Source organism: Podarcis tiliguerta (assembly GCF_965153285.1).
Source record: "Podarcis tiliguerta genome assembly, chromosome: 17".
Taxonomy (NCBI): domain Eukaryota; kingdom Metazoa; phylum Chordata; class Lepidosauria; order Squamata; family Lacertidae; genus Podarcis; species Podarcis tiliguerta.
In genome coordinates this window covers 23,779,532-23,796,966 of record NC_139550.1, presented here as the reverse complement: position 1 = coordinate 23,796,966, position 17,435 = coordinate 23,779,532, and the positions used below count along the sequence as shown (strand labels likewise).

Genomic DNA, 17,435 nt, shown 5'->3' with positions numbered 1-17,435 from the left:
GGAGCTAACGAACAATGTCAGTTCAGATCAACAGAACTTGACTTTAGAATACGCCCCATTAACTATACAGTTTTGGAAAGGACAACACCAGTTTTGTGGCCAAGCATTTAAACGCAGTCCTCCTGCGGGCTTGAGAAGACGCTATCTTTCCCATGCAAGCTCGTTCAATCAAATATTGCCTCCAATTCAAGACTCTAGTAAACCTCATCTCTTTGTGATCTTAAGCCATCTGCCTCTCCTGAACTCTACTTCCAATTATGCTGAATGCTTTTCAGCTGTACTGAAAGAAACCTGCATATTTCCCATACCCAAACCAGAAGACCTGAGAAAGCCCCAGTCTCAAAAGGTCTAACTGCAATAATTTCCCCCTAAAAGGAAATTAAAGGAAAGCTCAGCACCTGCACCTGCAGCCTTAGCAAGAGATTCCTTCTAACATCAGTAAGGACTGAAAGTCAATGTGGATTTCTGGAGGAATTTCAGCAGGATGGCACATAGGAATAGTACACTTGCCTCTCTAGAAGCAAATGTGTGCAGCCACACGCACAGGGAGAATCTGCCTCCGCCTGAAAGAAAAAGGGAAAAAAACTTTCCCCCAAACGTTCAGCTCTTATTTTAAAAGAATACCCAAGTCTTTTGATGGAAGGAAAAAATCTGCACACAGAATTTTAAACCTGCTCCTGGCTTTCAATATTGTGATCGGCAAGCACAACAAGGATGACTTGGGATTTTTCAAGCATGTCTCCTCAGAAGGAAGCCCCACTGACGCTTATCTCCAAGCCCAAGGTTGCAACCTTAATGTCATTAAGAATTGCACTGAATACATTAAACAGCTTCATTCTCAAGGTTCTGAGTCAAACGGCAGTTAATAATAGCTAATGTTGACTATTAGCTGCTTTGCTTTGATTCCCGATAGCAAAAAAAAATAATCATTAAGTTGTTGCAAAGGGCCTATGGGGCTGCATGCAGAGAGCTGTTCACACAAGAGTGCAATCTGACCAGCTACAGCCTCCTCTTTGAAGTTTGGAGTGCACCTCCTTGAGCTCTCATTCCAGCTTTGCCCAATGCGCTGGTGAATATATATATAATTCTGGAAATCTGAAATACTTGGCCTCCACATACTGTAATGCCAACACAGCATTCTGCAAGGGGGGAGAATCAGGAATTCTGCACGTACAGAGAACGCTGCCTTTCACAAAGTGGAGACTATTGGTTTTATTTCTCTACAATAACTGGCACCAGCTCTGCAGAATTTCTGGCAAGAGCTTCTGCCAGTCCGACTTGGAAGTTGCAAAGGGGTTAGACCTGGGATTTTCCACGTGCAAAGCATGCACTCTTACCAAAGATTTACAGCCCTTCCTAGAATATGTGCAAATGAACATATGCCCTCTGGTTTGCATACCAGCTTACAACTCTGGCACTCCCAGAAGCCACACGTTCACACGAAATCCTGATTTTCAAATGCACCTTTACCCAAGCCACTAGCAAAGAGAACGACCTTCACCAAGAGAAGGAAAAAGCAAGGAAACAGAAACTTAAAAATCGCCATCCCCTTCTCAACCCCTCCCCAACCCACCAACACGCCCCCTCGCCCCCCAGGAAACAAAAGGGGGGGGACCAGCCGTTCACAGCTCCACACAAACAGGCTTGTTGACTAGCTGTAAAGAAATGAAACATTAACTTCTCGAGGATAAACAGCTAACCTGACCGAGGTCAAAAAAGACGACGATCTTCTTCCGACGTTCTGGCGCCCTTCCGAAGGAACCCTGCGGAGGACGCGGGGCGGCGCGCGCGCACCTGCCTTTACTCTAGCGCAGCCAACTGCTTGCAGCTGCGGCCGCCTCACCTCCACACCTGCGCGCGCGCGCGCGCTGCTAAGGAGGGAAAGGAGGGCGCTAATCAGAGGCGCCAGCGGAACCACGCGCGCGGCCACTTTAGCCCCTGGGCTGGGCTCCTCCGCCCCGCCTTTCCTCCACGTGCAACCCCAGGAAGGGCGCAAACGACTCCCTGCAACCGGAGACCTGTTACTTTCGCACCAACGTTGAAAATCGCCCCCGTTTTGCAAACCCGACGACAGCCCCGCGGCTACTACGAGAAAGGAAGAAGAAAAAGCATTGCCCGAGCAACGTTTCCTTTGCAACGACTTTATGACCTCCCTGTTTTAAGTTCTCCTAGCCAGACAGCCGTTGCAAGCTGTCTCCGGGAGGCCCCGCCGAGCTCGGCACGGCCTGCTCTCCAGAAACTGCACATGCGGTCCCATTATAACTGTGCAAGTTAACGCGAGGTCGGTGGGGCTTTTCGTTTCGAAGAAACGCTGTCCATTAACACCTGCATCTGACCAGATCCGGATGGAGTTACGCACTGCACGGAACCTTGCGGACTTGGTTTAGATTTCGCGTCTGCAAACGGTCCGACGCCACTGCAATGCCAGCGACGTTTTCCAAATTAAGTACGACATAAACCTATATGCATGGCTATGCAGAATCACATCAGCCTTACTCTCCGGTAGACGTCGAGGATTGCAAACTAAAACCGTGTCCCCAACGCATACTGCTTTGGAAGGCCTACTGAAAGAAGCGAGGTGTCTTTGCAAGTGCGCACAGGATTGGCCTAAAATCCTGTTTCGCTTTCAGTACAGATAAATAGTATGTATGTCGATGTACGACAACCCCCCTGCCTCTTAAAAAGCGATCCAAGACTTAATGCAATATACTAACTTTGCAGTGTCTGCTAGCGGTCATCACAGCCGGCCGTGCACCCTTGCAGAAATAAAATAAAATCTGGCCTCCGGCGATTTTAGTGCAAGAATACTCTCGGTGCAAGCGAGCAACGTCCTAGCACAGAACTCCAGTCGGGCGCCGGCGGGAAAAATAAAATAAATGAACGGCCCCCTGGAGCAGTTTTTGAGTGACAACAGGGGGTGCTCTCGAAGTGCGCCTGCGCCACTGTGGGGAAGGCGGGCTCAATCCAACCCCAAGTTACGCTCCATATTTAAGCTTGAAAGACAGGTTGTGGGGGGCGTGTTGGAGTCCCCCCCCCCCTTAATGGTAGGAATTAGAAGACCCTTAGCTCTGGACCTAGTGCAACAGTAGCTCCATTTCGAGAGCCTAATGTGATGCTCTAATTTCTGGAAGCCTTGGCGCGGAGTTTATTTCTGCTGATGCCCAAGATGTCCGATGGGTGGGACGCAGCCAGCTTCCAACCTGATGCCCCCAAGGCCCCCGTTTCTCCCCCCTGCAACTTGTTGCCCTCCAGATGTTAAGACACGAACTCCCATCAGCTCCAGCTAGGATGATCAATGGTCAGGGTTGATGGGAGTTGTGGCCCCAAAGTTAGGCGGGGAGATGCTCCAGGTTGGGGAAAACTGACCAATTCTATGTACGCTTGCTAGAAAATAAATCCTGCTGAAATTAATGGTGTCAGATGGTGAACAGGGTCGTGGGCTTACTCGGAAACAATTCCCTTTGTTTTCCATAGGAATTAATTGCACATGGCAACAGTGTAATAAATAAAATCAATGGCTTTACTTCTGGGAGAAGGTGGAATAGGATCGGGCTGTTAGAAGGCGATCCGAAGCTCCGGGGGTGCCAACTTGAATAAAATATTGGGGGGACCAGGCAAGCTCCGCCCCACAGAATCAATCACATGACAAGGACACCATTTGAATGGCAATGTCCATCACAACTTTTAGAATACCTCTGAAAGCCGCCCTGTATGGGGAAGGTTTTAATGTTTGACGTTTTATTATGTGTTTATATTTTGCTGGAAGCCACCCAGAGTGGCTGGGGAAACCCAGCAGATGGGCGGGGTATTAATAATAATAATAATTACTACTACTGTACTACTACTACTACTATTAGGGACCGGCCCCCTGAAATACTTTATTAGGGGGACTTCGGCCCCTAGGAATTGGCTCCTATGCTAAGCTCACAGCCATACATACTTGGAGGAAAATATTTCCGAGTTACATGGCGCTTACTCGCAGTTGTAGGTGCGGAGGTTACAGCCATGGAATAATATGCGCGATTATTAGGAAGCCAACCCCGTTGGAACTAATGCGGCCCAATCCTAGGAATGCAGGCGTGGTGGGCATAAATCCCACTAAACTCATTAGCACCGACTTCCAAGTGCACAAAATCGGGTTGCGCGGCTGTATAACCGAATGCTTGGTACAATTTAGTGTGCACACTTCCTTGGGAGTAAAGCGCCCCTGAACTCGACGAGACTTCCCTCAGCTTAAGCACGGGAAGCCAGTAAGCAGCTAGACCTGCTTTGGAAGCCGTCGTCGTACAGCTCAAGCCAATGACTCCGGAGTAAACTGTGTCGAACGAGCGCCTTTTTGGCTGTAATCCACCAAGCCTCTTAACTCTGCAGAACATCTCGTGAAAGATTAATGGGAGACTATGGAGCTACGTGAGGGGAAATCGTTGGTGGCTCTCGTCCATAAAGCACTTAAGCCGTCATGCCAAGATTCGCCGGTCTGAACAAAAGAGGGGGGCGGGTTGCAGGCATCCTGCCTTAAAAACATGTTTAGCTTTCAGCTGCCTTAAGTGCTTTTTAGATAGGTGTGGTCATGGCCCTGCGCGCAGTCTTTCTCACCAGCGACTTCTAAGGAGTTGGAAAAGGCGTTTGACTGTCTTCAAGGGCATTGGAGGGGCATTGTGGAGACCTCCGTCCTTGTCCAACCCTCCGAATACGGAACAGCAGCGCCCCTCAGATCCAGAAAGCAGGAGCCGAACTGCAGCCTCGACGCCGCACCCCCCCTCCAAGGTCCGCGTGCAGCAGCCCACTTCACCGGGAAGCAAGCCCCACCGAGCTCATGGGGCCTGGCCCTCCACGGAAAAGGATGGCAGTCTCGCTTAGGCGAAGGCAGCTGCTTGGGCTGGCTCCTTTTGGGGTCAACGGGCCTAAAGCTCGGTTGAAATGCAAGAAGGGCCGGATTAAGTGGCTTCAGGATCGCGCGCGCTCCGCGCCAGCTGGACCGCACCTAGAGCGCGCCGTCGGCGCAGGAAATCACGGAAGACAAATTCAGAAGGGCAGCTTTGTAGCGATTCAATAAATCGGCAGCAGCTCTCGTAAACGCGGAACGACCGAGTCCTGCCCTCGAGGCAGCTCTAAATCCCACCGACTACAACAGCATTATTTGCTACCGGCTTCCGCCATACATAGCTTGACCTTCACCAGACAATTAGGTGGCATTGCTCGCACCTGGCCCCCCTAGCGGAGTCCGTCCTTCCTCTGCCAGGAGGCTGATCTCCTTCACCTGCAGCCTTGCGCAGGGGAGGTTTAGCCGGCGCAGAGCCGGGATGGAGGCTCCCTTAAAGCGGCGCGCCCTTGAAGCCCCCGAGACACGCTCAGCGCAGGCCTACAGCCCGGTTTTACTAGGCAGAGCTGCTTCGGAGTCACCTTGGCCATCTTACTCCCCAAAGCAGAGCTTCTTCTGTTGGGTGGTGGAGAGAGGAGGGCAGATAAGGTCCGCCTGGCTTCTTGGGGAGGGAGGGGGTCTACCCAGAGGCCATCTGCTCCCACCCACCACAGAAAAAGAAACAAGTAGCTCCTTAGGAAGCTGCCTCGCCCAGGCAGTCTGCCGTGGGTCCCATCTTGGCCAATGTTGCTCAGATTGACAAGGTAGCGGCTTTCCAGAGTTTCAGACACGCCCGACCTCCTGATGAAGGGCTTGAACGGGGAACTTTCGAGCGTGCAAAACATTTGCCCTATAGCACTTCCACCTGGCCTTCTTCCGTAGCATATACAAGCTTTCCACGTACTGCAACTACTGATGGTGACCACCCGTCTCCCAACCAGCTGTATTGGGGTGGTTGTAGCCCCAGTACTCCAAATATTAAGTACGCTCGGTTGTAAGTGCCAATGGTCACGCTGAGCTTGGATTCTATACCTCTCTCTCTCTCTCTCTCTCAAAAAGCGTGCCTTCCACAAAGAGAGCAGCTCAACTTCCCAACGTTGAGTGCCTGGCAATGTCACTTTGCAGCGTGGCCTGAGAAGGAGAAATTTAAAAGCCAGCCGAGCTGGCGCAGGGAGACGAAAAACCAAGCGGTTTTTGCGGGGGGGAGGGCACCACCAACACGAAGCACGTTCCAAACCCCTCCAGAAGAAGGTTCCTTATTACACTGAGCCTCGTTTAAAGTAAGAAGGGCGGAGAGACCCTCTTGGGAAATCTGACGCTGCCAAACCCCTTAGCCACTTGCTCCAGATGAGTCCCACTAACGTCTCCCCCCATCGCCGCGGCCAGAGCTTTGAACACTGCAGCCTTGCGCGCGCCTGAGCGCATCCCGAGGCTGTGCAGGGCGAATAAAACGCCGTCTGATATTCTGAGCAATATCTGATAAGCAGGCTCCAAGGCATGCAAGGGGTGTGCTTCAGAAATATAACACACTGACACTACCTGGGTTTCTCTCTCTAGCTCTACGTAGTCGCCCCCGCAAAAAAACCCACAATACCACAAAAACCCACCCACCCTGAAGGCAGCTGGTTAAAAAACACAACCCCCCCAAAAAACCCCCACCACCCTTCAATTGTTAATTAAATCTGGGCGCTTCGATCCCAATTTCCTTTGCTGCCCAGTTGGAACAAACCAAAGGGGAAACAGGGCGCCCAGGCTACCGATTTGCTCAGAGTGATAGAGCTCTACCGTTAAATGCTTCCCGGAAGCGAAATAGGTGGATACATAAATACACACACATACATACATACATACACACACATATAGCAACGTGCCGGGCATAAATTAAGCTACAACTGCAAGCCGGAGCCGCTCCTAGCCGAAATCCAAGGCCCCGGGGCGAGCCTGCGGCCACTCACACATAACCAAAAAACGACAGAGAGAGAGAGAGAGAGAGAGAAAGAAAGACTGCCACAATCTCATCGCCCCATGTCCCCCCACCTTTCGCCACCAACTTCTTCCATGCAATATTCAAGGACGCGGAGGGAGTGGTGTGTGTGTGTCCTTCATTAAACCATAGGAGCAGACGCTTTCTCCCCCAAATGCTGACACCAGGCGAAACGAGAGCGGGCTGGGGACTACGAACGCCTCGCCTCCTCTCCAGCATGGTATCAGTTTCACAATAGGAGGGGACTGTGGGAGGACTGTCTCGTCGCCCGGCTGACTCTACGCTTCCTCGCCTTCAGGGGACCGATTTCTGCTTCCTGGGCTCTCGAGCCGGCCGCCCTCGCAGCCGCAGTTTCAGGACCAAGGACAGCGACGCGAGGAAACGCTTCGCTCTCCGCCCAAGCAAGGTACGCGAGCCGGGCTGCCCGCGAGGACGTCTTTCGGCTGCATCAAGAGCTGAAGCATCTTTCTCTCTCTCCCTCACCCCCCCCCCCAACTCACCACCCTTCTCAGCTTCCTCAGAACAAAGAAAATCGTGTCTCCCGGATATAAAAGCGGAACTCTCCCTGCAGAGCGCTATAATCGTCATTGGAAGGTTCTTTCAAAGTCTGGTTCTCCCACCCTGCTGCCACCTCCCCATTTTAACACACACAGATACACACACAAATATGTATATATATATCCTGGCACATCTCCAGCCAGCAGCTCTGACAGCTAACACACACCAGGATCTGCAAATTTTTGCCAACATCAAGCTACTGCTTCTCCCATCTCGTCTCTTGTCTGCTCTGTGTGCGCGCCTCTGTCTCTCCTACCCACCCACCTCCCCGCCGCCGCCGCCGTTTCCACCTTCTCTTTCTTTCCAAGCCACCCAATGCTATTTGGCTAATGCAATTACAGCGGCGAGCTTATCCCGTCTGATCTGCAAACGCCGGGTTTAAGCTCCTCAAAGCGATGCTCATTCCACTCATTCATCCTCATGCCCTGTGTGTTGGGTACTTTTGGCTGGTCCAACGCGAGAGACGCGTTTCACGATCAGAGGTGGTTTGGGGTTTTTTGTTTTTTTAAAAAAAGACTTTGAACTTTACACCTCCAGCTAAGCTGCTGTATTTTCCTCCAGCGTTTTGCTCCCTGTGAACACCTAGCTGCCTAAACGCAAGTAATAGACATATATAACGTATATCATCCTCTACCAACTGCTCTATCTCATGCAGATATTTCTACAACGGTGCAGCGGGTCTCTAACCCTATTAGCAGGGGGCACCAAGCGCTGAAAACCGAGCACAGAAGTGTGTGTGCGGTAAACTTAATTGTCTACGACTTTTGGTCCTCCTCCCTCTGTGGGCGAGGTAGCCACCCTAAGGGCTAGCAGAGGCACGAAACAGCAAGAGTAATAATAATAATAATAATAATAATAATAATAATAATAATAATAATATAGTAACAAAAAAGCGCAACTTACCTTTCTCGCTTCAGTTTTGAAAAAGAAAAAGAAAAAAGAAAAAAAAGGGAAAAAGGTAGCGGTGTCCCAATAAAGATGAGTAAGAAGCAAAAGGGGGAAGGTCTCACGACAACACCCAAAACCTAAATTGCGGACAGTTGTAAACAGAAGAAAATAAAAAATGGAGGGAGGGGGGCGGAGAAACGTAAAAGACTGAAATATATATATATTGTTGTTATTATTATTATTATTTTTAAAAGCTGCTTTCTTTCTCCGCTCCCACAGCGCGGAAAGAAATTTGGGAAGGGGGGGATGAAAAAATAAAGAAAGGGGGAAGAACTTAAAAAAATAAGGAGCGTGGCAAGAGCGAAGGTTCCCCTGTTACAACACAACTAAACAGAAAAAGGGGGGGAGGGGAGGAGAAATAAAAGGTAGGAACAAAGGAAAGAAGGGATGAAAGGAGGATTTCCTAAAAGGCTGCCTCCCTCTCTCTGCCTCCTTCGCTCTAGCAGCTCCCAATCGAAGTGGGCTGCTGCATCTCTTTAAGTGAGAACAGGCACGAGGGGGGAGGACGCCTTAAATGGGAGGCGAAGTGGAGCACAGATTTATAGGAACCGTATCACCCGGCGCTCCTCTGCTTCCGCACGAGGGTGCGCGCCTATGTGTCTCTGCAGCCGCGCCAGGCTCTCCCACCTATCCCGAGTGCCACGCGCGGAAGTATACGCCGGAGCCAGGGACAGCTGAGCTTGCTCGCAGGCCTTGCGGAGCCTCCGATTGGTCCGGCAGGCTCCGGCAGGCACCGCCCCGGCGGAGAGGCTGCTCCGGATTGGCCGCAGGGCCGTGTCACTCCGGAGGGCTCAATGGAGTCCCGTTTCAAGGGTGCGTTGCGCCGAGCAGGGCAGGCAAGGCAGAGAGAGAGAGATATAGGGGAGAGGCAGCGCAGGAAGCGAGCAGCGCAGGATTGAGCGAAGTTGCCTCTCCTCCCCTTGTCCTTCTCTTGCCCAGCACCTGCCCTCCCTTTCTGTCTGTCTTTCTCTCTCTTTTGGAGAGGAAGTTCCACACGCCAGACGAAATGCAAGACGATGTCAATGCTTGCCACATTTTTTTGCAACAGCAGGCTGGAGCACTGCTCGATCGGCTGGGTTTAGGTCGATGCTGCTGCCACGATTCTTTAGACGGAGGAAGGAGGTCTGGTCTAGCCCTCTTTTGGGGGGTTTGTCACGAGTTCTCTTTACCAAAGAGTAGACACCCTTCTCTTACACACGCAAACACAGAGATACACAATTATATGTTCCCCACCCCCTCCAGTACACACGGTCTGCCACTATGTAGGTCAGCCAACTGAAGAGAAGGAAGCAAGGAAGCACACCTTGAAGACTTGTAGGGACTTGTGTTCACCGGGAGAACACAAAATTCTTTCTTTAAAAGGGGGGGGGGGAGGTAAAAGCAGCTCCATCCCAACTGCAGAGTCTTTTGCATCTGCCATGCGTTTGAATTTCACAGGGCGTCTACCGGTCTTCCCTTTGAGGAGGAAGAAGCCTGTTAAGATGAATCTGCCCCCGTCCCAGGCTGCCTAAGAAGCGTTTTTCAGGGTCCTGCCTCCCACCTCCCGCCCTCAACTTCCCTCCTCTCCAGGAAAGTTGCTCGCCATCCCTCCAAGATGCTCCCCTAAGCTGCTAGAGCGGAGGGAGGGATGCTGATGGTGGCGGCGGCGGGGGTGGGGGAAAGCAAGGACTCCCCCCCCCCACCTCCACTCGCCCTCCTTGCCGATTGTTCTGACTTAATTCTGTTTGAGAATGGGTTTTTTTCCTTCTGCTTCCCCCGGTGGGTACACCGCAGAAGCTTTCCGTGCCTTTGCCCTTCCGTGTCCTTCTCTTGTACTTCAATCTCTCTCTCGCTCTCTCTCCAATTGGAAGTGCCTTCTAGACTATATTTGGTGGGAGAGGGAAGGAGGAAGGGGCGAACCGCTACGTGTAACATCTAAGCACTCTATGCCCCCGGGGGAGGCGGTATTATGTGCCCATCCCTCTCCCCCCCCCAACCGAAGTACAACCGAACATTTTGCATGTGGAGAGGAGTAGGTAGGGACCGTGAGATTAATGTTAATTTGGGACCCCCGGGAGCGTGTCCTTAAGTGTTTACAAGGGATGAAAGGGACGGATGCCAGAGCCGTCGGTTATCCGACTGTTTGGTCCCTACAATATCAGGATTCAATGGACGTCAGATGGAGGGTGTGTGTGTGTGTGTGTGTGTTCATTTCTACACCGCCTAGCCGCCTTCAGGTGAACTGAAATGGGCGCTTCATCCTCAAACGAACCTTTCCCCTTGAGCTGAAGTTGGTACTGTGAAGCATTGGGATAACGCTAGTTGCTTAAACGCTGTCTGCCTCTTTGGGGAATGTGGGATGGGATGGATCCTGAAACCCTAAAACAGAAGAGGTGGGGGAGGGAGAAACAGAACAGTGCTGTCTTTATGACTGATGCCTTAGTTAAGTTTTAAAAGTATACCCATCTCGACGATGAACGTGGGCTTACATTTCCAACGTTGGTGTCCCGTAAAACACCAGGACTTTTTGTTTGTTGCTTTTGAAATTTTAGATGTGGGCTCTGCCTAATTATGACCACCTTTGTTTCACTAGTGATGCCATCATTAGACCAAGGCTGTTTTTTTGTTCCCTTTAACACTCTAGCCATGTGTTATAGACACGCCCCTCATTCAGGAGCATCTCTTGATGAAGCCAGATTATTATATGTCAAATCGGCGTTTGAAGGACGAGTTGGGGTGGTGGAGGAGGAGGAAAAATGGAGAGCAGCGGCAACCTGGACTATTGATAGGCTAAAAGAAGTAAGACAAAACTCTCTTTGGAGTTGCCTAAGTGACTAACTTCGGGAGGAGATGTTTTAAGGGGGGAGTTGGCAGCCTTGGAGAAGAAAGGAAGGAAAGTAACCTTGCGAAATGCCAGAGCTGATTAAAACGTGCAGCAAAGTGGCATTCTGTCTTCAGTGGAATCGATTAAAAACAATACTCTTGCTAAGTTTTCAAAAGCAGCTGCTCTAGAGAAATCCCTCGAAGGTGTGTATCTTTTCTCTCTCTGTTTTAACTTAAGAAATGGGGTTTCGTCAACTTTCCCCAAGGACTACCAGGAGATTCTAGAAGAAGATGGCACATGCCAACCTTGTACACAGTGCAAATGCCATGTTAACCGCTAGTTTGAACTCACTTCTTTTCTTTTCTTTTTAAATGCACCCGTAAGTTTACAAACACTTAGCAAGGTAGCAAGTGAAATTAAGCAGAAGTTCTCAACCATCAGGCTGACCTGAAGGCTTACTGCCGGGTCCCTCTCCTGTCCCATTCCTGTTTAGGCAAAAGATGGTCCTCATCTTTTTTGTTTTGTTTTAATCTTTTGATTTTTTAAAACTTTGCAGAAGAAACCACATTTCCGACATCAACGTTTGACACATAACACAAAGAAATAAAGAGACTCTCTTTCTGGTTACACAGCTGCTTTTTCCACGTAAGAACACAGCGACAAAAGAAAAACACACACAACTGTGCTCTTCAAAAATAACAGCACCATCACTTTTCGGACGCGGGCAACATAATTTTTAGAGTTGAGTAGGTCCTGCTAACACCCAGTCACACGCAAACCAAACTCAATAATTTAGGATCTTAGCAATTTCAAGAAAACAAACAACAACCACAACAAATAAACAAGTTGTTTTTAACGCGCCTGCCCGGGAAGGTACATTTCATGTGGCAGAAGAACACTTTTTGGGGGGCTGGACGGGGTGGGGAAAGCAAAGGAACCATCCCCAAATCTAGGCAATCTCTTAATCTCTAGTTTCCACTCTAAAACTAAAGTTGGGGAGTTTCAGGACCATGGACAGAGGCGGCCAACGCGTCTTAGCCAAAGCAGCTCACTTCTTTCGCCTTGCTTTCTCAGCCATCTCCCACGGTCGGCGAACGAGGAAGTCACACAGCAGCTAACAGCCAAGTTTAAACACACACAAACTCTCTTTTAGAAAACCACTGTTTCACAAGAGCCGTAAAGAGCGTCGCTTAGAAAGAGAGGCTCGCTTGTCCACGCTCAAACAGGGAGCGGGGACGGGAAGGGGACTTCAGCAGAAAAAATATATATCTGAGATGTAACTGTCTATTCCGTTTGGAAAACATGTTATCTCGAGGCGATAGTGCTGCCCATGTGTGAAATTGTGCGAGTTGAGAGATCGGTCTTTAAAAGAACTTCCTTTTGAAAGGGCTCTCATAAGGTCATGTTTACTGGACGTGCTCCCTAAACGCAAAGGAAGTATATAATAAACGAGAGGGCTCCAGCGCACGAAATGGTCTAGGCGTTGCTTAATTCAACACACCGCCTCCTGCAACTTCTCTCTCTCTCTCTCTCTCTCTCTCTCTCTCTCTCTCAACTGGAGAGAGAAAGTCTTGCTTCTTTCCTTGTTGCAAAATAGCCACCGAACGGGCCTCAAGCTTCAACTGACTCACTTGTTCCGACGCTCCGTTTCAGTTCTTTTCAGTGGACGCCTGTTTCGGAGTGTCTTTCGGAGCGCCACTTGGGCTCCGCACTTCCTTGGGGATAAACCAGTGCTGACTTCCGAGGAGACACCGACAGGATGTTGCTACTTGGAAGGAAGTCCCGCTGACACGAAAGCTTGCAGCCTTAAGCCTCTTGCCGAGAACTGAATCCAACTGAACCCAATGAAGATTTCTTCCAAATCATACACGTGTGTGTGTGAAACATATACACAGTATATATATCTTACGGCTAGACTCGCGCAGCACATGTTGGCAGCAAGTTTAGGAGTTGCGAGCCTGACTAAGCAACACTTCGTCTTCTTTAAAAAAATTAAAAATTAAAATGATGATGATGATGATGCAGCCTGAATACAAATGAGCTTTCTTCTCCCCCCACATACAATCCCCGTGAATGTTTGGTATGTACAAAGGCAGTTGCGAAGAAGGGGTTGCTTTAAAAAAATTATTCTTTCCGGGCAAGGGCACGAGCAATCTCTTAACTTCTTGAAAGGGAAGATAAATGATCGTTATTTGGATTCAGATTGGAGGAAGCCATCTGCTCGCTTTCTCGTTGTTATCCCTCGCCCATTTGCTAGGTTTTTTTAAGGGTGTGGGGGAGGGAGACGGGGGAGTTTCTGGCTTGCTGCTTGTGGACAGGGGGGTCCCTCTTCTCCTACCCCCCCCCCCCGCTTCTCTGCAACTTGGGCGCGGATACATGCCGCAAAGCCATGCCTATCAGCCAGGCGATCATTCCCATCTCTTTTCTCTCCCCTTCTCCCTCTCCCTCCCTTAGTCTCTGTCACTCTGCAACCCCCCGCACCTCGACCCAGCCACCCAGCCACCCTCCCCCTTTTGTGCTCGGATCAAACGCCCCGCACAACAGAGAAAGTGACAGCAGCAGGCCAGGGTAACAAAGCCACAGTTTGTACCGAAAGACAGACCGGGGCCCGGAGAGACACGGCGGCGAGAGAAACAGCTGTCTTATCAGCGCGCTGCAGAGATGGAGATGGCTCTAGAGGTCTTCGACAGATAATCACTTGAATGGGGCGGCGGGCTGAGCAGGGATGGGGGGGGGGGAGAGAAGGATGAAGGGAGGCGAGCTTGCAATGCGCCAAACTTTCGCCTGCACAAGGCCATCCCGGTGCTGTAAGGGAGCAAGCAGCAAGCACAGACCCAGCTGCGTTCTGCTCTGGCAAATAAAGCCCAGACATAATGCCCCCCCCTATATGCTCACACGCACCTGCTGCGCTGTATTCTAGCGGGTTGGGCTAGATGACCCCCGATTCTACAATTCTATGAAATTAAGAAGTTGAGATGTGGGGTGGGGGGTAGGTGGGGTTAGAGAGCACGTTGCTGGCAGGACACTTAAAGGGCACGTATATTGTGCAATGTCTTTCCACTTGCAAGGAAAGAAGCGGCTCCCGCGAGCCTAGATTCGGGAGAGAGAGAGAGAGAGAGAGAGAGAGAGAGAGCCAAGAAGCCAATATCCCATGTCCTTAAATGGCCCCTGGATTAGGCATGGAATAGCGGGATCTCGTGTTCTGCTGGAGACAGGAGTCCCTCGTCGCAACAAAATTCATCTTCACAACTGCACTGTGAGTCCACGCACAGAATCGTTCCTTTGAAAGACAAATGGGGACTGCATGTTGGGTGTGCACGTGTGCTAAAGCAGTTTATCTAAATAAAAGGCCCCGATAAGTTTAGATGTTGTGTTGTGTTGAAGATGGCTTCGCTTCCCGTACCGCACAGAGACACAGACACTTTATCTCCCAGGGATCATAAATTTGCCAACTCCTCTCTGAAGGTTGGGGGGGGGGGGGAGCCTGACTAATGAGCTTTGGAATAATTACTGAATTGGTGTAAGAAAAATGAGCCATATGTTTGTGTAAGCAACAAATCCTGTTGGAAAGGCTAATGGTGTCAAGGACTCGGCTCCTCCATGCTTTAGCAGGGAAACGGGCTCCTGTTGAAATGAGACTTTGTTTATTTAGCTGAAGATGGAAAGGTTGGAGAGAGTGGTCTAACGGGTGAAAGTTGCCGCTGCAAATCTCAGCCCCTTCCCTAATATATGGGACAGCCACCAGCAAGTTCCTTTTTCTCAGACAATGCACCTTGCAATGGAGGGAGAATAGTAACAAGGCCTTACAGGCTTATTGTTAAGATTGCTGAAATACACATTTCAAAATTTAGAACAGAAAATATTTTATGGTTAGGCAGCCAGCATAGCTGGGGATTTCATAGGATTTATTTTATCTCTTAAATTTCTAAATGGACACATCCAGCCTTTTATGACTTATCCACTAATCTGGTCACTCTAGACCTGTGTTTCCCAAACTTGGGTCTCCAGCTGTTTTTGGACTACAGTTCCCATCATCCCTGATCACTGGTCTTGCCAGGTAGGGATGATGGGAGTTGTAGTTCAAAAACAGCTGCAGACCCAAGTTTGGGAAACACTGGTCTAGTTATATATTTATGTATATAAAACATCTGGCTAGGGTGTGTGTGTATACTGGCTTCCTACTACCATTGGCCCTACAAGCATGGTCAGTAGTCAGGGATGATGAGAACAGGAATGTTTGGAGAGCCAAAGGTTAGCCACCCCTTCTCTAAAAATACGCAAGGCAGCAAATAGCAATAAGTCAAAACATGCAATAAAACAGAACGCCTTAAAAATACCCAACAGCAGAACACGCCTACACAAAGTACAAAGCAGATTTTCAAACAACCAGGTATCTTCAGCCAGTAAAATCATTCAGTTCAGCTGCCTTAAAACCATTTGTGGCTCCAAAGTCCTCCTATACAGTGGTACCTCGGGTTACATATGCTTCAGGTTACAGGCTCCGCTAACCCAGAAATAGTACCTTGGGTTAAGAACTTTAAGTGGTGCTTCAGGTTAAGAACAGTTTCAGGTTAAGAACGGACCTCTGGAACGAATTAAGTACTTAATCCGAGGTACTACTGTACCGGAAGGATGTTCCCATCCAGTGGAAATCCATTTAAATGGAGGCCAGACTAGCCTCCAGAGGCTGCGTACGGCCAGTGAAAAGGTCCTCTTTGTGGTTTCAGCTAGGCATACTTCTGCAGATGCTGGGATATACTGATGAGCTGAAAGAAAGCGTGAACCATGGGTCACAAAGCATTTGGCTCCTGCTTTGGTGCCTGTGGTTTACTGGGCGCAGGCAGAGTTGATACCAGAAGATGAAATCCCAACAGTGGGTTTCATAGCAAATGCTGGAGAGCCATTGACCCAGGTGTCTAAGCAAGCAGCCATGTAATTTGTATGACATCATTTGCACAGAACAGCATAGTCCTGCATTTTCGGGCCCACTTTGGATAGCACTACTCACTGTAAGGGCATAACAAACAATAGGTGACTTCTGTCAGTGTGGATCAGAATCAATAAGAACATTCGCAGTTACCATTTTGTTTTCCTAATATTCCACCAGTGGGGGGGACGGGACATGCTCCATGTTTGCCATTAGTAAAGGGAGTAAAGGGGAACCCTGACCATTAGGTCCAGTCGTGACTGACTCTGGGGTTGCGGCGTTCATCTTGCTTTATTGGCCGAGAGAGCCGGTGTACAGCTTCCGGGTCATATGGCCAGCATGACTAAGCGGCTTCTGGCGAACCAGAGCAGCGCACAGAAATGCTGTTTACCTTCCCGCCGGAGTGGTACCTACTTATCTAGTTGCACTTTGACATGCTTTTGAACTGCTAGGTTGGCAGGAGCAGGGACCGAGCAACAGGAGCTCACCCCGTCGTGGGGATTCGAACCGCCGACCTTCTGATCGGCAAGTCCTAGGCTCTGTGGTTTAACCCACAGTGCCACCCGCGTCCCATGTTTGCCATTAGCCTGTGTCAAATAATGTGCACCCAAGACAGGGAACAGGTGGCTGTAGCTGAGGTATCTATCTCACTTTCCGCAGCATCAATAAGCTCCCAGAACTATTTGCAGAGGAAATAAAGGAAAAGATAATCGCCAGTCCACAAATGAGTAGATACCAGTATTTATTTACAGAGTGACAGTAACTTCAAACAGCATGATATGTAAGTCTAATTTGCTTGCTTTTTATGCTGTTTGATTCATGCTCTTTGGCTCTGACTTGTATACCAAGGGTGGAATGCTCATTTGTTACAATTGGCTGTGGCCTCCAGAGCAGCTGTAGCTCAGTTTTTGCTGTAGCAAGGTAGTTGCCTGCTCAGCATGCAAAAGTTTCCAGGTTCAATCTTTAGCACAGGCACAGGCAAACTTGGCCCTCCAGATATTTTGGGACTACAACTCCCACCAGCCCTAGCTAACAGGACCAGTCGTCAGGAATGATGGGAGGGCCAAGTTTGCCTATGCCTGCTTCGGGTAGGAGTGGAAAAGATTTCAGCCTGGTACCTTGGAGAGCTACTGTGAGTCCAGATGTAGACAATACTGATCTAGATAAACCCATGGTTTAACTCAATATAAGACGGTTTCAGAAAACAACAAATACCATATTTTTTGCTCTATAAGACTCACTTTTTCCCTCCTAAAAAGTAAGGGGAAATGTGTGTGCGTCTTATGGAGTGAATGCAGGCTGCACAGATATCCTAGAAGCCAGAACAGCAAGAAGGATTGCTGCTTTCACTGAG

At 49.6% G+C, this 17,435-nt stretch overlaps 1 protein-coding gene across 17 annotated transcripts in view; it reads right to left on the bottom strand.

The window, feature by feature from the left end:
- Positions 1–17,435, bottom strand: part of ELAVL2 (ELAV like RNA binding protein 2) — a 158,159-nt gene that overhangs the window by 122,193 nt on the left and 18,531 nt on the right. For 3 of the 17 annotated variants that reach the window (XM_083420401.1, XM_083420405.1, XM_083420390.1), the window contains exon 1: positions 1,701–1,903. The exons of 1 other annotated variant lie outside the window; for it this stretch is intronic. Coding sequence is in view for 4 of the 16 variants with exons in the window: in XM_083420395.1 (XP_083276521.1) it covers positions 2,715–2,738 (24 nt within the window). In the remaining 12 variants the exon portion in view is untranslated. Of the gene's footprint in view, positions 1–398; positions 1,990–2,714; positions 2,932–8,306; positions 8,974–17,435 lie in introns of those variants that run through there. 13 more of the 17 variants (XM_083420404.1, XM_083420394.1, XM_083420389.1 and 10 more) reach the window with 11 other exon arrangements.